Source organism: Pocillopora damicornis, chromosome 12, assembly GCF_964200805.1.
Source record: "Pocillopora damicornis chromosome 12, jaPocDami1.2, whole genome shotgun sequence".
Lineage (NCBI taxonomy): Eukaryota > Metazoa > Cnidaria > Anthozoa > Scleractinia > Pocilloporidae > Pocillopora > Pocillopora damicornis.
This window is the reverse complement of record NC_142681.1, coordinates 19,295,492-19,318,916: the sequence shown is the minus strand read 5'-3', so window position 1 is coordinate 19,318,916 and position 23,425 is coordinate 19,295,492. Positions and strand designations below refer to the sequence as shown.

At 36.9% G+C, this 23,425-nt stretch overlaps 5 protein-coding genes across 5 annotated transcripts in view; 2 read left to right on the top strand and 3 right to left on the bottom strand.

Moving 5' to 3' along the window:
* Window positions 1-524: 524 nt before the first annotated feature.
* Window positions 525-4,480, top strand: LOC113681045 (GTP-binding nuclear protein Ran). The gene is made up of 4 exons (XM_027198103.2): window positions 525-737; window positions 870-954; window positions 2,575-2,888; window positions 3,564-4,480. Exons 1-4 carry the CDS (start codon window positions 699-701, stop codon window positions 3,780-3,782), a joined length of 657 nt encoding a protein of 218 aa, XP_027053904.1. The 5' UTR covers window positions 525-698; the 3' UTR covers window positions 3,783-4,480.
* A 325-nt stretch (window positions 4,481-4,805) lies between these two features.
* Window positions 4,806-6,578, bottom strand: LOC149036891 (sterile alpha motif domain-containing protein 15-like). Its single transcript, XM_089190367.1, has 3 exons — window positions 6,288-6,578; window positions 5,909-6,007; window positions 4,806-5,450 (listed from the first exon to the last, which is right to left on the bottom strand). Exons 1-3 carry the CDS (start codon window positions 6,444-6,446, stop codon window positions 5,250-5,252), a joined length of 459 nt encoding a protein of 152 aa, XP_089046493.1. The 5' UTR covers window positions 6,447-6,578; the 3' UTR covers window positions 4,806-5,249.
* Window positions 6,579-11,509: 4,931 nt separating this feature from the next.
* Window positions 11,510-13,958, top strand: LOC149036890 (GTP-binding nuclear protein Ran-like). The gene is made up of 3 exons (XM_089190366.1): window positions 11,510-11,662; window positions 11,777-11,861; window positions 13,417-13,958. The coding sequence occupies exons 1-3, from the start codon at window positions 11,624-11,626 to the stop codon at window positions 13,911-13,913; spliced, it is 621 nt and encodes a 206-aa protein (XP_089046492.1). The 5' UTR covers window positions 11,510-11,623; the 3' UTR covers window positions 13,914-13,958.
* A 2,567-nt stretch (window positions 13,959-16,525) lies between these two features.
* LOC113681046 (sterile alpha motif domain-containing protein 15) lies at window positions 16,526-17,974 on the bottom strand. The gene is made up of 3 exons (XM_027198104.2): window positions 17,780-17,974; window positions 17,597-17,695; window positions 16,526-17,159 (listed from the first exon to the last, which is right to left on the bottom strand). The coding sequence occupies exons 1-3, from the start codon at window positions 17,936-17,938 to the stop codon at window positions 16,962-16,964; spliced, it is 456 nt and encodes a 151-aa protein (XP_027053905.2). The 5' UTR covers window positions 17,939-17,974; the 3' UTR covers window positions 16,526-16,961.
* Window positions 17,975-18,823: 849 nt separating this feature from the next.
* The window catches only part of LOC149036889 (beta-ureidopropionase-like), a 5,342-nt gene continuing 740 nt past the window's right edge, over window positions 18,824-23,425 (bottom strand). The window contains exons 3-13 of the mRNA XM_089190364.1: window positions 22,954-23,048; window positions 22,430-22,514; window positions 21,965-22,041; window positions 21,671-21,725; window positions 21,418-21,532; window positions 21,089-21,170; window positions 20,746-20,788; window positions 20,391-20,417; window positions 20,253-20,293; window positions 19,862-19,948; window positions 18,824-19,409 (exon numbers count right to left, since the gene is read on the bottom strand). Of these exons, the coding sequence (XP_089046490.1) occupies window positions 19,320-19,409; window positions 19,862-19,948; window positions 20,253-20,293; window positions 20,391-20,417; window positions 20,746-20,788; window positions 21,089-21,170; window positions 21,418-21,532; window positions 21,671-21,725; window positions 21,965-22,041; window positions 22,430-22,514; window positions 22,954-23,048 (797 nt within the window). The 3' untranslated portion in view covers window positions 18,824-19,319. The remainder of the gene's footprint in view (window positions 19,410-19,861; window positions 19,949-20,252; window positions 20,294-20,390; window positions 20,418-20,745; window positions 20,789-21,088; window positions 21,171-21,417; window positions 21,533-21,670; window positions 21,726-21,964; window positions 22,042-22,429; window positions 22,515-22,953; window positions 23,049-23,425) is intronic.

The window sequence follows — 23,425 nt, the reverse complement described above, 5'->3', positions numbered from 1 at the left end:
AGTCTGCAGTCTATATTTTGTATCCGGTCTGCAGTCTGCTGTCTGCATTTTGTACTAACAGGTATCTGTCACACCAATACAGTTTATTTTTTGGCTACCACAAAATACCTGTGAGTGAGGTAATTTGACATTTTCGTTCTTTCCCACATTAATATTCTTCTCTCCTTTTGTAAGAATGTAGACATCACTCACAATGTTTCAAGTAATCCACCCACCCTACAAAAAAGTAACTCTTGCATGCATACCATGCCTATGTTTTGAAATACGTCTATGCCCTTGGCCAGACTTGAGCGCACTATTTCAGTATACTAGTCCGACACCCGTAGTATCACTACACTTGATTCCAAGGATCCAGTACCATCCAGGTATCCCAGTTACCCTGCTCACAGGGTCTAGTTGCGACCTAGTTATCAGTGGGCCCTTTCTTGTTGAGCCGTTAACCGTACATTTTCAGCGGTTTCAAATTGAAAATGTTAATCTGACATGCGCGAACTAAATTTCCACTGGCGGGCGTTTTGAAACAGCCGTGTGCATGGTGAATGCAAGGGCTGACAGGAGACTGGGTAAAAGCACCGATACTTGGTGACTGGTTTTGACCGGTTAGAAGTGAATGTAGTTGGACCACGAGTGTTTCAGAAGGAAATTTTTTCAAGCTGTTGGGTGACGAGGTCTTCTAAAGGTTCAGATTATCTGGAAAAATGGCACAGCAAAAGCCTGAACCAGTAGCCAAGTTCAAAGTAGGTTTTCTCTTCATTTCAGTGTTTCAACTCAAATTTGCTATTTCTGTGCAATGTCTTGAGTTTTGTGCACGAGGGTACCTCTACATAATTTGGTAGTACTGAACATTCGTATTTTATATTTCTGTTTAGCTCGTTCTTGTCGGCGATGGGGGTACTGGAAAGACAACCTTTGTCAAACGTCACTTGACTGGAGAATTTGAAAAAAAATATGTCGGTGAGTAACCTACGTGATCATAACTTCATTTCGCAATTTTCATCGTATCACGGACACCGTTTGCCTAAATTTAACCCAAAACCACGTTTCTACAGATATCTCATTCATTTTACGTTAAGGAGTATTAACTGCAAACCTATCAGTACAATTTGATACTATATTTTTTTCTGCTTAAGCTAGGAATTTAGTCTTGAATTAGTTCCTAAACATCACACGTAAAATGTTTGAACTGTTAAGAGTTCGCGCGCTTTTTTTTGATTAATTCTGCAAATCAATTACGCACGCTTTCCATTAACTTTCCAATTTGGAAGCGGTAAAAAGCTACTCTGAGTACAAACACAAGGGGCATTTTCCCCGGAAGACATTTTTTGAAGTTTATGTGCTTCTTAAAGTATGAAAATTAAACAGAATTTTGCCCAAGCCTGAGAGATTAAGGAAAAAAAAACATATTTTAGTATTTGCCTAAATTATGCTAAATTATTTTTGGATAAAGGCTCTGCTGGACACAGCACAATTTCAAGATGACTGCCCATGTGTTGCCAGTGTTACCATGGAAGTGATAAACGCGATAATGAAAATTCAATTCTGCAGAGCACCAATGGTGGAGTAACACTTTTTGAAAGAACGATATGAAGTTGTTGCTGATTGAATTAAATGTACCTATCAAATTATAGCAGAAACTGGCTCCTTATCTGGATGCAGATAATCAAGACAATTAAAACAGAATGGTTTCTACATCAGATCAATTATATACGACAGAATTTGAAAGCACCTTAGCTATTATCATAAATTTGTCTCTGGGATTATTCAACAATGTTCACTTTTCCTTCAGCAAATAATTGTTGAATATATTATACAGGTGAATAGTTCCTTAGCACACACTGATTGGCTAGTTTGAAAGGGATTAGCAAGTACTATTCACCTCCCAGCAGCAGAATAGACAAAATCGTGGCAAGAGTTTCATTTCTGATCATTTTTTTGGCAGAAATGAATATTTTAGTAAAGGGTATGTGCTAAAACAATAATTTACCTTACTGTCGATGAAAGTGGTGGATATGTAACTCCAATTTGCAGTTTGGTGAATATCCACCATTTATCACCTCCACCTTGGCAAGTAACTGTTAATTATTAATGCAGGAATGTTCATGATTTCCTTGTAAAATTATTCATGTGTGGGTATCATTGGAATGTTTGGTAGCTCATTGGTAAATGTTCAACTGAAATGGGACTTAATAATCCTTCTTCAGTGGAAGTTGAAGGTATGGTGCAAGCTGACGGTAAAGGAAGAATTTTTTTTGACAGGGACATGTTGTAAATAAGTTAGAATTTTTTCAGAAGCTGCCACAAGTGGAATTTTTCTACATTGCATTTCATTCTGAAAACAGCTTTGACCTAAATGCAAATGCCATAGGGGATCTGAATTGATAAAATTTATATATTTTAAAAAAATGTCTAATGGTTGATTGAAAAATTCTAGTGCAACTTTCCTTTGACCTGAGGAATCATTTTGTGATAACCTATTAACAATGATGTCCATGGCAGCTTGAAAGTGAATTAGAACCAAAATGGGGGGGTTTGAGGGGTTAATTGTTCTCACAGTTAGTTTGTTTCTGTATCCAGCAACACTAGGAGTTGAGGTACATCCACTGGTGTTCTACACAAACCGAGGAGCTATCCAGTTTAATTGCTGGGATACTGCTGGTCAAGAAAAGTTCGGTGGTCTCCGTGATGGCTACTATATCCAGGGCCAGTGTGCAATCATCATGTTTGACGTTACATCACGAGTAACATACAAGAATGTGCCAAGCTGGCACAGAGATCTTGTTAGAGTGTGTGAAAACATCCCTATTGTGCTTTGTGGAAACAAAGTTGATATAAAAGATCGTAAAGTTAAGGCCAAGTCTATAACATTTCACAGAAAGAAGAACTTACAGGTACTGTTACCTGCAAACTTTCTAAGAAATAATCATATTTTAAGAAACAAGGAAGCAAAAAGAGTAGCATTTTGTTTGAAAAAAAATGTTATAAGTTTGTTTTCAGTTCAATCCAAAAGGCAGAAAAGAATGCTCAATTTACAATTTTTGAATCCTTTGAAATATCTGCAAAGCATGGTTACCTTAATGTGCAACTGATCAAACATAGGAAACAAGCATTGCAAGCATTTTGCAAGCAAAATTAGTCTAGAAAGAAAATGAAAAGGGCCAACCATTAGTCTTGGTCAGCCTTATTTCCAGTCCATTTGGCAAAAACAGAGATTTATAGAATATATATCTCCTCATGCGAGACCAAACTAAAGTTATTATGGAGTAAAAGTCCTTGTATTCTTCCAGCCATGCTCAGTAGGGTGAAGTCAGTAGTTTGAAATGACCTCTGCCCTACATTAAATCGAACTGAGAAAAAATTGTGGGGGACCTAAATAGCATGATTCTTATTTAACAGTTCAGTTGAGCCTAAAGGCTTTTCTGAACGATATCACCATGTTACACAGATAATATGCTATCATTTAAAATCTGCAAACTCTTAAAGCAGGATTTTGTGATTAAGAGTCTTACACCAGTCTGTGTAGAATGCTTTGTCAGCAATATTATCTTATCTTTATTTCCTTACAGTACTATGATATAAGCGCCAAGAGTAACTACAACTTTGAGAAGCCATTCTTGTGGTTAGCACGAAAACTTGTAGGTGATCCAAATCTAGAGTTTGTGGAGATGCCTGCTCTTGAACCACCAGAAGTCCAAGTTGATGTAACACTAATGCAACACTATGAGCAGGAGCTTGCTGATGCCCAACAAACAGCTTTGCCAGAAGATGATGATAATGATATATAATCTGAATATTCTTCTGGGAATGTGTGCACTTTTGTCTTTCCTCTTGACTTCAAATCAACATCAGCCTCAGATGACATGATGTAATTCCTTTTTTTGTAAATTTTGCAATTTTTGTTGACTAGATTTAGGGTAAAATCAGAGAGATGGGAGTATGTAACACCTTATAAGATATATCAAAAAATTTGAAATACCTCCAAGTTCATTTCATAGGTAAGTATATAAGGTTATAGCTTAAGTTTGCCAATTCAGCTGAGATATATACAAAAGGCTACTTGCAGAGCAGAAGCTCTAGTTTTGAAAACATTTCAAAATACCCTCCTCCTTTAGATCTTTAAGTCAATTTGTAACTGTGGGCGTTTTAATTATGTAGTACTCGTGAGAAACAAATCTTCACTATGTGTACCCTTTGCATGTGGATATTTAGTTCGCAAAGAAGCATGGAGAAAAGTTTATGGAAAGTGACCTGCTGCAGATAACTCACCAGTTACATTAAACAGAGATTATTTATATCACTTCGTTAAAATATCTCAAGAAACTTTTTTTTTTATCTTGCGTTGCTGCAACAGTTATATGAAGACATGTCCAGATAACTCATAGCTGTCAACAGCGAAAGTTCAGAGAAAGATGTAACTATAACACAGTCACCCCTAAATGCTCCTAAAGCATGAAGAATAAATTTGCTAATCTTTTGTTTGTAACACTCTTATTTTATGTCTTAGCAAAAATAACATCAGATCAAACTTTGCTTTTGGGGAGAGTGATTGAAATTGGGGTGTAGACAGTTCACTGATGTCTTCTGTTCTAGGTGAAGTGTCTTCCATTGAATTGGTGGGTTGGGAAATTTTGGTCCTCTTCGAAACTCTGCTTTTTTTTTTTTCTTTTTTAAACACCTCTTCAAAGAATAAAGAAAATCAAAGAAAGCCTTGAGTTGATGAACTTTACAAAGTTTCTGGCTCGCTCCCAAACAAACTTAAGTGTTGGCTATTGCAGTTTAAAGTTTGCAAGATAGACCCAAACTTGGAGTTAAAGTTTCCTTACCAATTTATTTTACATGAAAATGTATTCAGAGGATGCCCTATCCACCACATTCTCAATTCACTGTTACAGCCACTACTGGAGGACATTGGAACCAAGTGAATGTTGCATGTTGTGCATTTTCAAGTTGTCAACTTTGAAAGACAAGAATTGGAGCACTAAATACAGTGAAAATGATGAAAACAAAAATGTGGCCTGCATTGAAAAACAATCTGTTGCAAATTATGAAAGGAAGAGAGCTTAAAGAAGCCTCTGGTTCACTCCTTCCTTCTCACTGGTAGGAGGTAAATAGTGAGAATATAACTGATTTCTAAACTATCTCTGATGATTATTAAGCCTAAGAAAATGATTTGAAATTACAGTGTGTTCACTTTTTTACATTTGATGTGTTACCACTTGCAAAGCTAGGTTGCCACATCCCTGGAAGAAGCATTATCTTTTATTGTTTTTACTAGGCTCCTGTTTCTGCAAGTAGCGTTTGTAATCTTCAAAAGTCAACAGATCTGCTTCTACACCAGTGTTACTTTTCTTTTCAAGGAAAAGTCCAAGTGATTCCCTGTGCAGGAGAGAGATGCTACGGTTCCAATAAGGTTCCTCTACTCCTAACACTTCTCGAACTTTTTTCGCTATTACCTGAGAAAAGAAAAAAGTATAAAAATTCTGGATTCAGTTTGCCCTTAAGTTGGGACATCAGGATGGCTAGCACAAAACTCGGGTAAGACAGTAAACAAAAGCTTTTTAACGGGAGAACAATTGAACCGGAACTGGTGCGAATGTAACGTCAAAGAGCCCAGTCCAAGTTATTGCATGTTCTTGGGAACATCGTATGTTAAAGCATTACATTCTTGTTCACGCAAAAACATCGTTTTACTGATGGAAGCATTTGTAGCTGCAAGATGCTGCACTGTACATACAATACACGCTGATTTGCATTTAAATTTAGAATTAAAGGAATTAGGTGACTTCTTATCAACAGTATCTTTTTTCACTGTCAACAGAACACCTCTGAAAACAGGTGACATGTTAGACAAGCCAGGTTGATAGACGAAAAAAAAAAGGGATTTTCTCTTAGAGATACTTTGTATACAAACCTTTATGTGTTCAAAGTCTGTGACACCCATCTTTGGTAAAGATGAAGCATCGCCTGTTATAAGTTTCCTTCCATTTATGAGGTTTTCTTTGAAACAGGCCTATGGACAATCGATGAAACAATTTCAATTCCTAATCTGATCAACACTAACACTGTAGAGGTTACTTAAATCAGCTTTTTAATTGTAGGACTGATATGCTGGCCTGTTTTATCTTTTTAAATTAGTGTTCTATGTACATCATAAAAGCTACTCAAATAAGTCGGAATTTTTCAGTATTTTAGATTGAAACGAGCCTTGAAGAATGATAAATCCGAGAAAAAAGAGACAAACACGTTTTTGCAAGAACTCTTTCAGCACTCAAATGTAATTTTTGTCCCACCCGATACTGCGGGAACCCTAAAAATTCCAACCAGTCAGCTACATCTTCGATTTTCCAGCTTAGACAGGTAGGAGTGCCATCGGAGTTAAAACTCGGTTCATATCCATTGTCAAACTTTGTAGGTGTCTTTCGAGAACTTTTGATCAGTCCGTCCGCCATCTTTGTTTACCGTGGTAACAAACCGCAATCCCATAGGTCTCCACGATGGAAACCATGCTACTTAGGAGGGGTCGGAGGGGTGGCAGATGTCGTTTTCTGGAAACTTCTTTAAAAATTGTTGAATTCCTGCTTTTGGGCCAATAAGAAGAAACGGGGCAAATTTTATTATTCCAGAAAACAAAAGCAGTTAATTGAATCACATCCAACTAAAAAATAAATTCCGTGAGGTATAGGCAAAAAGAAGTTTCCTCAGCAACGTTTTTTGTTTGTCCCCTAATGCAAAAATTATTTTGCGAGTCTATTGCTTAACACAATTATTTTATGGGAACCATAATTCTTATAAATCTTTTTTTCAAGTAAAGATGTCAGTACTGCTGTTAAACCATTTGTTATGCCTCGCTTGTTGATTGTCATTACAGGAGCCAATCAGAACGCAGAACAATAATATTGACTCTCAGGTCTCTTCTGAGAATATCCTCAATAATGAAAAAAAAATGAAAAATGAAATCCTTCTTATAACTAAACCTTAGCAGATTAAAAAAGCCCAACCTTGCGTCTAAAGAATGAACATTACATAAAGCGTTAAAAAACAACAATAACTCTCCAAGCAGTGATCTAAGAAAGTAATGGAAACCCCGATAAACTTGCTACCCGAGCAGCCAATAAGCGGTCAGTTTCAGTTCATGTGGTTGGTGTATCAAGTGACCCAGGCGGTTTTAAAAGTTTTCTTCCTAGACTGAGAAGCCTACATACGATAACAACCCCTTATTAGGACACATTCTCCAAGCACAAAAAGGGACTACAGAGCTTTCCTTCAGGATATTATTGGATCTGGGAGGATTTCATGTAGACCCCTGTTTAACCAGTTTTTATCCCATACAATTTGACTTAATAATGTGGCATTTGTGATTTCCATTCCCCCCCCCCCGAAAAAAAATTTCACCTAAGAAACAATGAATGTACCAATTTAATACATGCCAATCTAATCAGTACCCCAAGGCTTGATGTTCCATCTGAGAATGGATTACAAATGAAAAAAAAATATATATATATGTATATATATATATATATGTCGCGATCAGGGGAAAAAGTAGAGAGACTATACTTTCATCCCTACAAGCCTGTTCCGTGATTGCTCACTCATCAGGGGATTTTATTATATATGTATGAAATTAACAGTTCAACTGAAGAAAGCACTCCTGAAGAAATCAATGACGAAACGAAAAGTATCTGAAGATCCGAGGGATTTGGAACCCCCCACCCCCAATCACTTGCTACTTTTGAAATCTGGATCAGTTTTGCCTCCAGAGACCTTTAGAAAGGAAGACATCTTAAGTTGTAGAAGATGGCATTAAGTTCAGTACATGGCTGACCAGTTCTGGGGGCGATGGTCTAAGGAATACCTACCCCTCTTGTAGCAACGACAAAAGAGGCATTATCCATGCAGGAACGTGGTTGTTGGTGATATTGTGCTGATGGTGGACGATACCTCTCCGAGGAATTGTTCGACAGCTACAACTCACCAGACACTGAAGTATAGGTGTACATGTGTCATGTGTCATGCTATCTCATGACCAATGACGTAACCGAATTGAAGGGATTTCCAAATTCACCGGAAGTAATCCTGATTTTCCATCCCGAGTACAACTTTACGTTTCTTGCTTCCAAAATTTTCTTTTAAGCATTGGTGGATGTTAAATGGAAATTTCAAAACTTTGCTGGATAAGTGTTTTTGATTGAATAATACCCAGTGATAAACAACAGACTATCGCCTTTATTTCTGCTCCCTCTTTCCGCCCTCTCCTGCCCCCTTTTCCCCCGGGCTTCCGCCCCGCTGTCCCCTTCCGCCACTTAGGGGCCGGTGTAGATCACAAAGATCTTTTTCTTTTTCTTTTGTCTATTGTTTTTATACAAACGACACTGATTACAGCAAAAATTTTTGCGTGCGCTGGGCAATTTAACGTGACGTAAAGTAGCAAGTATTTAACGTATTACTCAGTATGTCGCAGGTTTATTTGATAACGCAGGTTACAGAATACGCAAGACTGAAGTCCTGATGTGTCCGCTTTACCGCACGTCGTGCAGCCTCTTCGCCGTTCGGCAGCAATTCAGTAGTATTCCTCAGCATCGCAACAAATGTAAGTTTTGGTATTTAGTTTAATTTAAATTGTAATAGGTTTTCGCTCGTTATTTTGTTTGCATTTTTAACCGATCCTACCGACTGGTATCAGAAATTGTTGAGATAAAATATATCATTAAGATGATCTGAAAATGAAAAGGAGGAAGGTGATCACTGCAAAATCAAGCATTAGGGTTCTTATTTATTGTTACGAGTGTCAATGTAGAGCAGGGTTGTTCCTAGACAACTCAGGATCGTCAGTAACAGCGACAAACTGATTTATTTCCACGTGGTTGACTTCTCGACTATACAGCACTAAGTTTCTTCACACTTCTCTCTCTTTTTCAATGAAATTGTTGCTCTTATATACATAAAGTAAGAGGATCTAGAAACTTCTCTAAAGAACTAAATTTAGTGGATTAGCACAGTTTCTAAATTTGAATGGAATGTTCCAGAATTTTCTTTTACAAGAAGGTCACGTCTGGATGACTTCGGGTTCTAGACTGTTCTATAAAATGTTCTAGGACTTAACTTAGACAATTTTTTGTAACATTTATAACATATTGATTATTGTATACTGGTATCAAGAAATTAAGGTTGCGAGTACCAGCCAGCTGAGTTATAGTTTGAGTTTTATCAAGTCCATTACTTTGTTAAATTTTAGAGTTACCTTGTCTTGAGAGAAGGAAATTGAGGAGTTGTAATATACTTATCATCAATTAGGGACCACAAAGAAAAATTTGTTTATAGAAACTTTTGGAGGGGAGGGGTAAAATTGTGACAAGCTGGAAGACATACAGATGAACTTTACTGCTAAATGGGTTACAATATAAAGTGCTCAGTATTTGGATCAGCTATGGCTCAAATCAAACTTTGCTTTAGCTTGGGAATATACATAACGCCGTAATATACGACTAACAGAGTCTATATACTGTAAGATTTTACGCCATTAACCCAGTCGGTAGATTAATTATAATAAATTAATATATAATGAAATTATATTACTGGCGTAAAATCTTACATATATATATCACCGACTGGAAGAAATTACGCCGTTAGTTACTGGCGTAAAATCTTCCATATAAGACAACCGATTGGAAGAAATTACGCCGTTAGTTACTGGCGTAAAATCTTCCGTATAAGACAACCGACTTGAAGAAATTACGCCGTTAGTTACTGGCTTAAAATCGTACATATAAACACAACCGACTGAAAGAAATTACGCCGTTAGTTACTGGCGTAAAATCTTCCATATAAGACAACCGACTGGAAGAAATTACGCCGTTAGTTACTTAATAACACTTAATTTTAGTCCCGCGCGTTATCGTCGTGGGGATGAATGAGCCACGCGCTCGAGTGTTTTTGTACAAAATTTGTGCAAAATTTGTGCAACATGCCCTGACATCCGTTCCGTGTTTTAGGATTTGAGTTATTTTCCGCCGTTCCGTGTTTTAGGATCTGTGGTCATTTTCCGCCGTTCCGTGTTTTAGGATTTGGGGTCATTTTCCGCCACTCCGCCATTCCACCGTTCCTGCTTTTAGGGTCGCCCCGTTGTTTTATAGGGAAGATTTTACGCTAGTAACTAACGGCGTAATTTCTTCCGGTCGATTGTCTTATATGGAAGATTTAACGCCAGTAACTAACGGCGTAATTTCTTCCAGTCGGCTGTGTTCATATGTAAGATTTTACGCCAGTAACTAAAGGCGTAATTTCTTCCAGTCGGTTGTCTTATATATGGAAGATTTTACGCCAGTAACTAACGGCGTAATTTCTTCAAGTCGGTATATTATGTACTGTAAGATTTAACGCCAGTAACTAACGGCGTAATTTCTTCCAGTCGGTGATATATATATATGTAAGATTTTACGCCAGTAACTAACGGCGTAATTTCTTCCAGTCGGTATATTATGTACTGTAAGATTTTACGCCAGTAACTAACGGCGTAATTTCTTCCAGTCGGTGATATATATATACAAGACTTTACGCCAGTAACTAACGGCATAATTTCTTCCAGTCGGTGATATATATGTAAGATTTTACGCCAGTAACTAACGGCGTAATTTCTTCCAGTCGGTGATATATATATATGTAAGACTTTACGCCAGTAACTAGCGGCGTAATTTCTTCCAGTCGGTGATATATATATATGTAAGACTTTACGCCAGTAACTAACGGCGTAATTACTTCCAGTCGGTAAATTATATACTGTAAGATTTTACGCCGTTAGTTAACGGCTTAAAATCCTACATATATATACACCGACGCACATAGTGGCGTAAAATCTTACAGTCTATAGACTGTGTTAGTCACATATTACGCTGTTATAGTAACTACCGTGTACAATCCGCTATCTCATCTACAATCTTTAGGAGCTAGACCAAAGTAAGTTGTTCTTTATTTCACATTTAAGATATTTTCTTTTTTTTTTTCTGGATAAGTACATAGATTTATTTCTCGCTTTCCGTTCACTTTATAGTCGCTTCATTGTTAATTAGGCTAGTGTTACATTTCTCAAGGATATTTTCTTAGTTTAGTTTCTGCCGCATTTTCTTTTAGTTCGAACCACACAAATTCAGCTACAGCGTGACGATCAATCGTAACTACGCTATCTTCAACTTTACTTCGCCCTCTTAATCTGTGATTTCACACCGATCTCCTTATTTCCGTTTGTAATTTTGTTTACGTACTTCATTTGATTAAACCGTGATTTATATTGTGCGTTCGGATTGTCTTCTCCATTTGAAGGTTACATCGTTTTATGCAACTACAACTGATATGTCTCTATATGAATTATTAAAGTTGTTTCCCCGCTGACCACTTGTATTTCGGTCATTTCTTCTTCCACTGCTCCTAGCACGTCATCTCTAATCAAATGTAACCTTTCTTTCTTCACCAACAGGATTCACCTCTAAAAGACTAGTATAAAGAAAAATCATGATGATGATCGGGGTCGCGGTAAAAGCTTTCAGCGGCATTTACCATTTACATCCACGTTTGTCTAAGAAGAAAATTTTTGGTGGGTGAAGAAGGCTTTTAAAGGTTCAGATTATCTGAAAAAATGGCACAGCAGAAGCCTAAACCAGTAGCCAAGTTCAAAGTGGGTTTTCGACTCAAATTTGGTGTTTCTGTACAATTTCTTGAGTTTTGTACACGAGGGTACCTCAACATAATTTGGTAGTACTGAACATTCGTATTTTATATTTCTGTTTAGCTCGTTCTTGTTGGCGATGTTGGTACTGGAAAGACAACCTTTGTCAAACGTCACTTGACTGGAGAATTTGAAAAAAAATATGTTGGTGAGTAACCTACGTGATCATAACTTCATTTCGCAATTTTCATCGTATCAGGGACACTGTTTACCTAAATTTAACCCAAAACCACGTTTCTACAGATATCTCATTCATTTTACGTTAAGGAGTATTAACTGCAAACCTATCAGTACAATTTTTTCTGCTTAAGCTAGGAATTTAGTCTTGAATTTAGTTCCTAAACATCACACACGTAAGATATTTGAACTGTTAAGAGTTCGAGCGCTTTTTTTGATTAATTCTGCAAATCAATTACGCACGCTTTCCATTAACTTTCCAATTTGGAAGCGCTAAAAAGAGAGAGAGAATAAGAAGAGGAAGTGTTTAACACGATAACGAAAATTCAATTCTGCAGAGCACCAATGGTGCTATGAACTTTGGAGTAACACTTTTTGAAAGAAAGATTTGAAGTTGTTGCTGATTGAATTAAATGTACCTATCAAATTATAGCAGAAACTGGCTCCTTATCTGGATGCAGATAATAAAAAAAACATATTTTAGTATTTGCCTACATTATGCTAAATTATTTCCGTATAAAGGCTCGTCTGGACACAGCACAATTTCTGCCTCATGTGTTGCCAGTGTTACTGTGGAAGTGATTAACACGGTAACGAAAATTCAATTCTACAGAGCACCAATGGTGCTATGAACTTTGGAGTAACACTTTTGGTTTGTATGTCAAAACAATTATTTACGACAAGATTCAAAAGCACCTAAGCAATTTTCATAAATTTGTCTCAGGGGATGTCCACTTTTCCTTCCGCAAATAATTGTTAAAGATACTATACAGGTGAATAGTACCTTTGCACGCACTGATTGGCTAGTTTGAAAGGGATTAGCAAGTATTTTTCACCTCCCAGCAGCAGAATAGACAAAATTGTGGCAAGAGTTTCATTTCTGATCATTTTTTTGGCAGAAATGAATATTTTAGTAAAAGGGTATGTGGTAAAACAATAATTTACCTTACTGTAGGTGAAAGTGGTGGATATGTAACTCTTCAATTTGCAGTTTGGTAAATATCCACCATTTATCACCTCCACCTTGGCAAGTAACTGTTAATTATTAATGCAGGAATGTTTATGATTTCCTTGTAAAATTATTCATGTGTGGGTATCATTGGAATGTTTGGTAGCTCATTGGTAAATGTTCCTCTGAAATGGAACTCAATAGTCCTTCTTCAGTGGAGGCCAAAGGTGTGGTGCAAGCTGACGGTAAAGGAAGAATTTTTTTTGACAGGGACATGTTGTAGATAAGTTGGAATTTTTTCAGAAGCTGCCACAAGTGGAAGTTTATTACACTGCATTTCATTCTGAAAACAGCTTTGACCTAAATGCAGATGCCATAGGGGATCTGAATTGATAAAATTTATATATTTTTAAAAAAGAAAGTCTAATGGTTGATTGAAAAATTCTAGTGCAAATTTCTTTTGACCTGAGAAATCATTTTGTGATAACCTATTAACAATGATGTCCATGGCAGCTTGAAAGTGCTGGGGGGTTTGAGGGGTTAATTGTTCTCACAGTTAGTTTGTTTCTGTATCCAGCAACAGTAGAAGTTGAGGAACATTCACTGGTGTTCTACACAAGCCGAGGGGCTATCCAGTTTAATTGCTGGGATACTGCTGGTCAAGAAAAGGGAGGTCCTTTGCCCAATGACTATGATGACAACCCCAGTGCAATCATTATGAGTGATCTCACATCACCAGACACGTACAACCGTTCAAAGTTAATGAACTTTTACAACACTCTTGTTGGATGGAAACAAAACGTCCCTATTGTGCTTTGTGGAAACAAATTTGATATCAAGACCGAGTCTATAACATTTCCCACAAAGGATAACTTACAGGTACTGTTACCTGCAAACTTTCTAAGAAATAATCATATTTTAAGAAACAAGGAAGCAAGAAAGAGTAGCATTTTGTCTGAAAAAAAATGTTGTTTGTTTTCAGTTCAATTCAAAAAGCAGAAAAGAATGCTTAATTTACAATTTTTGAATCCTTTGAAATACCTGCAAAGCATGGTTACCTTAATGCGCAACTGATCAAACATAGGAAACAAGCATTGCAAGCATTTTGCAAGCAAAATTAGTCTATTTTAAGCAAATGAAGATCATCGCAGTATATACTCAACTTAAGCAGTTGAGAAATAAGGCCTGAAAAAAATTCAGGCCTGAACGGGAATCGAACCCATGACCTCTGCGATACCGGTGCAGCGCTCTAACCAACTGAGCTATCAAGCCAACTGGGAGCTGGTCAATTGTGAGTTCGCTATATACCCGTAGATGGAGAAGGTGTGATAAGAATACATGAAAGTCATATATTTGTACTGCGGAAAACACATTTTAAGCAAATGAAGATCATCGCAGTATATACTCAACTTAAGCAGTTGAGAAATAAGGCCTGAAAAAAATTCAGGCCTGAACGGGAATCGAACCCATGACCTCTGCGATACCGGTGCAGCGCTCTAACCAACTGAGCTATCAAGCCAACTGGGAGCTGGTCAATTGTGAGTTCGTTATATACTCACAATTGACCAGCTCCCAGTTGGCTTGATAGCTCAGTTGGTTAGAGCGCTGCACCGGTATCGCAGAGGTCATGGGTTCGATTCCCGTTCAGGCCTGAATTTTTTTCAGGCCTTATTTCTCAACTGCTTAAGTTGAGTATATACTGCGATGATCTTCATTTGCTTAAAATGTGTTTTCCGCAGTACAAATATATGACTTTCATGTATTCTTATCACACCTTCTCCATCTACGGGTATATAACGAACTCACAATTGACCAGCTCCCAGTTGGCTTGATAGCTCAGTTGGTTAGAGCGCTGCACCGGTATCGCAGAGGTCATGGGTTCGATTCCCGTTCAGGCCTGAATTTTTTTTCAGGCCTTATTTCTCAACTGCTTAAGTTGAGTATATACTGCGATGATCTTCATTTGCTTAAAATGTGTTTTCCGCAGTACAAATATATGACTTTCATGTATTCTTATCACAAAATTAGTCTAGTAAGAAAATGAAAAGGGCCAACCACTAGTCTTGGCCATCCTTATTTCCAGGCCATTTGGCAAAAACAGAGATTTATAGAATATATATCTCCTCATGTGAGACCAAACTAAAGTTATTATGGAGTAAAAGTCCTTGTAATCTTCCAGCCCTGCTCAGTAGGGTGAAGTCAGTAGTTTGAAATGACCTCTGCTCTACATTAAATTGAACTGAGAAAAAATTGTGAGGGGCCTAAATAGCATGATTCTTATTTAACAGTTCAGTTGAGCCTAAAGGCTTTTCTGAACAATTACACAGGTAAAATACTATCATTTAAAATCTGCAAACTCTTAAAGCAGGATTTTGTGATTAAGAGTCTTATACCAGTCTGTGCAGAATGCTTTGTCAGCAATATTATCTTATGTTTATTTCCTTACAGTACTATGATATAAGCGTCAAGAGTAACCACAACATTGAGAAACCATTCTTGTGGTTAGCATGAAAACTTGTAGGTGATCCAAATCTAGAGTTCGTGGAGATGCCTGCTCTTGAACCACCAGAGGTCCAAGTTGATGTAACACTAATGCAACACTACGAGCAGGAGCTTGCTGATGCCCAACAAACAGCTCTCCCAGAAGATGATGATGATGATATATAATCTGAATATTCTTCTGGGAATGTGTGCACTTTTGTCTTTCCTCTTGACTTCAAATCAACATCAGCCTCAGATGACATGATGTAATTCCTTTTTTTGTAAATTTTGCAATTTTTGTTGACTAGATTTAGGGTAAAATCAGGGAGATGGAAGTATGTAACACCTTATAAGATATAGCAAAAAATTTGAAATACCCCTAAGTTCATTTCATAGGTAAGTATATAAGGTTATAGCTTAAGTTTGCCAATTCAGCTGAGATATATACAAAAGGCTACTTGCAGAGCAGAAGCTCTAGTTTTGAAAACATTTCAAAATACCCTCCTTTAGATCTTTAAGTCAATTTGTAACTGTGGGTGTTTTAATTATGTAGTACTCGTGAGAAACAAATCTTCACTATGTGTACTCTTTTGCATGTGGATATTTAGTTCGCAAAGAAGCATGGAGAAAAATTTATGGAAAGTGGCCTGCTGCAGATAACTCACCGGTTACATTAAACAGAAATTATTTATATAACTTTGTTAAAATATCTCAAGAAACTTTTTTATCTTGTGTTGCTGCAACAGTTATATGAAGACATGTCTAGATAACTCACAGCTGTTAACAGGGAAAGTTCAGAGAAAGATGTAACTATGACACAGTCACCCCTAAAAGCTCCTAAAGCATGAAGAATAAATTTGCTAATCTTTTGTTTGTAACACTCTTATTTATGTCTGAGCAAAAATAACATCAGATCAAACTTTGCTGTTGGGGAGAGTGATTGAAATTGGGGTGCAGACAGTTCACTGATGTCTTTTAGTCTAGGTGAAGTGTCTTCCATTGCATTGGTGGGTTGGGAAATTGTGGTCCTCTTCGAAACTCTGCTTTTTTTTTTTTTTTTAAAAAAACCTCACTCACCAAAGAATAAAGAAAACCAAAGAAAACCTTGAGTTGATGAACTTTGCAAAGTTTCTGGCTCCCTGCCAAACAAATTTAAATATTAGCTATTGCAGTTTAAACTTTGCAAGATAGACCCAAACTTGGAGTTGAAGTTTCCTTACCAATTTATTTTACATGAAAATGTATTCAGAGGATGCCCTATCCACCACACTCACAATTCACTGTTACAAGCACTACTGGAGGACATTGGAACCAAGTGAATGTTACATGTTGTGCATTTTCAAGTTGTCGACTTTGAAAGACAAGAATTGGAGCATTGAATACAGTGAAAATGATGAAAAAAAAAAGGCCTGCATTGAAAAACAATCTGTTACAAATTATGAAAGGAAGGGAGCTTAAAGAAGCCTCTGGTTCACTCCTTCCTTCCTTCTCACTGGTAGGAGGTAAATAGTGAGAATAGCACTGATTTCTAAAGTATCTCCAATGATTTCTAGGCCAACGAAAATGATTTGAAATTACGGCATGTTCACTGTTTTACATACACACTTGCAAAGCTAGGTTGCCACATCCCTAGAAGAAGCATTATCTTTTGTTTTTACTAGGCTCTTGTTTCTGCAAGTAGCGTTTGTAATCTTGAAAAGTCAACAGATCTGCTTCTACACCAGTGTTACTTTTCTTTTCAAGAAACAGTCCAAGTGATTCCCTGTGCAGGAGAGAGATGCTACGGTTCCAATAAGGTTCCTCTATTCCTAACGCTTCTCGAACTTTTTTTGCTATTACCTGAGAAAAGAAAGAAGTCTAAAAATTCTGGATTCAGTTTGTCTTAAAGTTAGCAGATCAGGATGGGTTAGCACAAAACTCAGGTAAGACTGTAAAGTTTTCATCGATAGAACAATTGAACCGGAACTGGTGCGAATGTAATGTCCAGGTTGTTGCATGTTCTTGGGAAAAATCGCATGTTGAAGCGTTACATTTCATGTTCACGCCAAAACGTGGTTTTACTGATGGAAGCATTTGCAGCTGTAAGATGCTACACTATGCATACGCTACACGCTGATTTCCGTTTAAATTCAGAATTAAAGGAATAGGGTGACTTGTCGTTAGATTAACCTTTTTCGCAGTCAACAGAACACCTGAAAACAGGTAACATGTTCGACAAGCCAGATTGATAGACGAAAAAAAAAGGATTTTCTCTTGGAGATACTTTGTACACAAACCTTTATATGTTCAAAGTCTGTGACACCCATCCTTGGTAAAGATGAAGCATCGACAGTTATAAGTTTCCTTCCATTTATGAGGTTTTCTCTGAAACAGGCCTGTGGACAATCGATGAAACAACTTCAATTCCTAATGTGATTAACACTAACATTTTAAGCACTCGACTGCAATTTTTGTCTCACCCGATACTGTGGGAACCCTAAAAATTCCACCCAGTCGGCGACATCTTCGATTTTCCAGCCTAGACAGGTAGGAGTGCCATCGGAGTCAAAAGTCGGTTCATATCCATTGTCAAACTTTGTAGGTGTCTTTCGAGAACTTTTGATCAGTCCGTCCGCCATCTTTGTTTACCGTGGTAACAAACCGCAATCCCATAGGTCTCCACGATGGAAACCATGCTACTCAGGAGGGGTCGGAGGGGTGACAGCTGTCGTTCTGCGGCAATTTAAAAATGGTTGAATTCCTGCTTTTTGGTCAATAAGAAGAAACGGGGCAAATTTTATTATTCCACAAAACAAAAGCAGATAATTTAAATCACATCCAACTAAAAAGCAACTTCCGTGTGGTAAAGGCAAAAAGAAGTTTCTTCAGCAACGTTTTTAGTTGTCTGCGAGATTACTTTGTCCTCTAATGCAAAAATTATTTTGCGAGTCTATTGCTTAACACAATTATTTTATGGGAACCATAATTCTCATAAATCTTTTTTTCAAATAAAGATGCCAGTACTGCTGTTAAACCATCTGTTATGCCCCATCGCTCGTTGATTGTCATCACAAGAGCCAATCAGAACGCAGAATAATAATATTGATTCTCAGGTCTTTTCTGAGAATATCCTCGTTAATGTGGAAAAAAAGTAAAAAGACAAAATCCTTCATGTACCTAAACCTTAGCAGATTAAAAAAAAGGCCAACCTAGTGCTTGAAGAATGAACAAAGACAAAAACAACAATAACTTTCTGAGCAGTGACCTAAGAAAGTAATGGAAACCTTGGTAAACTTGCTACCCAAGCAGCCAATAAACGGTCAGTTTCAGATCATGTGGTTGGTGTATCAAGTGACCCGGGCTGTTATAAAAGTTTCCCTCATGGAAAGAAGCATACCTATGATAACAAGCCCTTATTAGGACACATTTTCCAAGCATAAAAAAATAAAATGCAGAAAACGGTGAGTTCAAAGCTTACATTTGGGAAAAAAAAAGATAAACTGTAGACCAAGCTCAACAAAAAGTTTAAATGAAAGTACAAATTTTATATTTTTGCTTTATGGAGAAAGAGTTTCACCTGTGAGTGGTGAAAAACTCTGTATCTATAGCAAAGCCAACAAGAACTTTTTATTGACAATACAAGGACATGCACACCCTGCGCGCAGACAAAGGAACAAGTGAGAATATAATTGAACGACAAAATTTTAATCAATTTTAATTATGCTGTCTTATCATCTGACTGGAAACTACCCATCATTTCCTCATGATGGTCAAAAACAGTGTCTCTTCTCCTTATATACCATAGATCCTCATACAAGAGTTAATTTTTTCTTTGCATTCTCAGAATCACAACAAACACAAAACTAAAAAAAAGGGTTTTTTTCTTTTGTGTGAGTTCTTTGTGTCAGTAGGTGTTTTAAAAAATGTAACACTTAATTGGTGCATTTTGTCAAGACAGGATAATTTTTTTGACTTCAACACAGAACATATCCACAATTTGCAAATTCAATGTATATTGCTCTAAGCTTCATCATGGACTATCTGTGGCTTGTAACCAGGTTTCACAGCTTGAGTCAATGACTCTGCATACATTTCCAACCTCTGAGTCATCTAGGAAATGAAGAGAATAAATTTTAGTGATATCTAAAGAAGTCTGTTTCACAGCAGATTTTTTTGGATGTCAGGCAATGATCTGGAGAGGGAGAGTTGCATGACATCTTTCAGAGTGTAAAGTGAGATGCAAGGGAAAAGTGGTGACCTAGTGGTTGAGGCATTGGACTGTGGATCAATAAGTTCAGGTTTAGACCATGGCCTGGTCATGGTGTTGTGTTTTTAGGGAAGATTCTTCACCCTCACTGCCCCATCTCCTCTCGGCAGTATACAGTGGTATCAAACAAACTGCCAGGGACACTTAACAAAATTCTGGGGGGAGAGAGTGGGTTTAACAATGATGTAATAGCATACCATGGTAAGTTGTCCTCCAGGACTTAACCTGAAGTCTGTAGCAGACCCACAGTGATTTTAGTTCCTACTAATAGCAAGAAACCTTCCACCTTACACACCTGAAAACACCAGCGGTCCTTAACTTGTCTGCACTGGTTTAAGTCTACCTCAGTCACAAGGAGGCCATCTTTAACTCTGGATAAACCCTGTGCAAGAAAAATAATACTTATTATAATAAAAATGTCTAATCTCTCACAAAAATCATCTCTTAGTCCATGATATTGCTGACCCTTGGATAATCTTGGACCAAACCATCCAATGGGCATTGTGCAGTGAGCAAGACTGAGATTGATCTTCAAACAAGGTAAAAAACTGGCTGCTTACATTCTGAGAAGACTATAAATATATATATATATATATATATATATATATCATTACCTGTGTCTATCTTTCATTTTGTGTATTCTATTGAAGACTAATAATATAGAAATATAAACCAAAATAGCTCACTGGGGTACGACTGCCATCTGGAGCAGCAACATAAGAGGAACCTAACAATTAAAAATGAAATATTATGGTCAAACATGGTTCATTATCACCTACTTTAATCATAAAAATCAATTAAATATCAGCAAGTGGAAAACTTACCATAAAAGTGACCAAAGTCCTTATGAGCTAAGGAAATAAATGGCAAATTTACATAACTAATTGTTATTGTCAAAGTTCATTATTATTGTACTCCGTTCATCACTTAACCCCATAAATATAGCCTAGCCCTTTCAGATTCTTATAAAACATTTGATAACTACAACCAGCAAGGTCTGTATTACAAAGATCCTGCTTTTGAGAGTAACATCCATTTTAAAATGTTTTTTATAAATATTCTTCCACTCTCATATATCTTACCGAAATCATCTTATTCCTAGTTGCAAATTGAAGATTGGTTAGAAAGGGAAAAGAAAAAAAAAATATCCACTTTACTGAGTTATTTTTTTTTAGCTACCTGGTTTGCCATCCCCTGAAGTAAATTCATTTTCAAAGACTTCCTATGGATGGGAAAAGAAAATGTAAAGAAAAAGCCTTTTATTTTCTCAAATGTAAGGTACCCTATGCAATATTAAATGGATCTGAAGCACTATGTCTCCTCTCAAGTCTTTCTGACAAAAGCATTTAAGACCTCAAGTCTCTGATTCTCTGAACAAAAAGGGAAGGGCCTTATTCCCACATCTTGGCCTTACATCCCTACCCTCCTGTAAGAGATAAAAACCTGAAGATGTTAATCCAATGACAAGGCAAATGTGAATGTAATGGGACAGTTTTGTTTCTAACAGGGTAAGTGTACTTACAGTTCCAATCCTGTTAATTGCCACAGTGAAGTAATTGTTGGCTATAGATGCACAGCGAGCCTCAATTGGCCACATGGGTTCACTGCAAAACAGATAAGAATATTAGTCTGTAAGCTTACAGTGCAAAAACAAAAAACAAAAAAAACAAACAAAAAATGGGTAGAAGAGAGGGAGGGGAAAAGGGCACTCCCTCACTTGGACTAAAGGGGTATGTGCTAGTGACAGGGTAGGATTTTAAGACCTTGATGGGATAACCCCACAGGAGTTTCCCTTGAGTGCCCTTCCCCATCAAAAGATACTGAAACCTGAGCTCAAAAAGACACATATACCTTAAAGCACCTACAGTTGCTGAAGGATTAAAGCAGATCTCAGCACCATTTATTGCATACATTAGCCAGTTTAGTGGGTGGTGACGACCATAACAAATATTGACTGCAATTCGACCTGCAGAGGAGTGAAAAAAAAAAAAACTCTAAAAGACCCTTCAAGTTTGATTAAGATTAAAAAGAAACATTTTTGGGAGATCCAATACCATCCATAAACATAAATCATTTGATGAAATTTGAAAAAAGTGAACCTCACCAAACTGTGTCTGGAACACTGGGTGTCCTGTATCTCCTTCCATGTAGTAGGTTGACTATTTACAAATTAAAAAAGAAATGACAAATGCTAAAGTTTTAGAGCTTACCTGTTTTATTCATGTAAATTTTATGAGACTACAGAGCTCTCCCTCAGGATATTAGTGGATCTGAGAGGATTTCAAATAGGACCCTGTTTAACCAGTTTGAAATTATTTAACCATACAAATAGTAATGTGAATATGCCTTTCATATATTCTTAACCGTTTACAAATAGTAATAATGAAAATTCTTGTACCTCATTAAAATCTCCAATTCTAGGAATGTGATTTTTCCTTGTTTTCCCAAGGACAGAGCCATTGTTGGAAATTATCACTGAAAAATGGAAGATTTTGTTTGGATCAAACAATGTCTCGGAACAAATTGACTTTAAGGAAATAATATTGCTGGACTAGATCACTTTGACAGATGAATTAGTTATCAAAGTTTAAAAAATAATTAATTTTTCATGAAATTTCTTATTATTGTCAAGCATTGCCATCAACTATACATGAACCAAAGTTGGTTCACAATGTAACTAGATTTGTGCGACAGTTGCCTGAACAAACACTGCAATAAGTACACTGTTATATCATAGTCATTAACAGTGATGTAGAGATGGTTGATTAAACTAACATGTAAAAGTTGATTAAATTTTTGCACTCTTAAAAATCAATAAACACAATAAGATCACAGCAATACCAATTTAGAAATGTTTAAGTACCTGTTGTATTGAATATTTTGTCCTGATGTACACTGTCTCTTTCCAAAATTGGAGACACTATGACCATGTTGTGCTGTTTGGCAAGCTGGTAAAACAAATAAGGGAAAGAATTAAGAGGAAATTAAAGCCATGAGAGGCAAGTGAAACTAATAACTGGTATTATAGTTAATGACTATCCAGAAAATATCAATCATCATTGTTTCCAGGGGGGTTCAATAAGATAAGGTAGAAACAGGTAGTTTTGAATACTAGACTGTTGCAGTTGCATTTTGAGGTGTATTCCACTTTATGTTGCTTTATTGTTCTTTGGAGTCAACCAATTTGAACAAATTTAAAGAGAAACACTTGCATGTTGAGAGTGCAATGACATTTATGTACTGGTTATCAGCAGGTAGCAAGCACTTTACAAGCAGATACATTTACTTACTATCTAGCTACCGGAAAGCCATACTGTTTCTAATAACCAAGATACCTTTCTTGTTCCTCCTGGCTGACTAAAAGCCTGAAGCAGCACCCTAACATACCTCTTGGCAGAGTTTAATAGTCGGCCCATCATCTGCTGACTCAGCAAATTCTGTCCATGGGTGCTTTTCACGGGTGCAAAAAGCAAATGGCATGGCTGATAAAAACAAATTGGAGGATGTATTATCAGAGAAAAACTAATATTCTAAATCTAAAAAGAGCCAAACTTGAAATATGAAATTTCAATGCTCACAGCTACAAGAAGCAATGTAATAATTGCCATTAAATGTAAAAGGAATACAAGATGCAGAACTACTTAAGGAAAAATTTAAAGATTTTATTTATTCTCTATCATTAAAAGTTCTTCTACCACCAAGCAGGTGCCTATTTGGAGTTGCTTGTACCTCACAAATGAGACAACACAAACTATATATTGTCAATCTCCAGTTCCCTTACTGCACAGAGCCTATAACAACCTGAACAAGTCACGTTAACGCAGGTGACGATTACTTATAGGTACTGTATTTCTTGTAC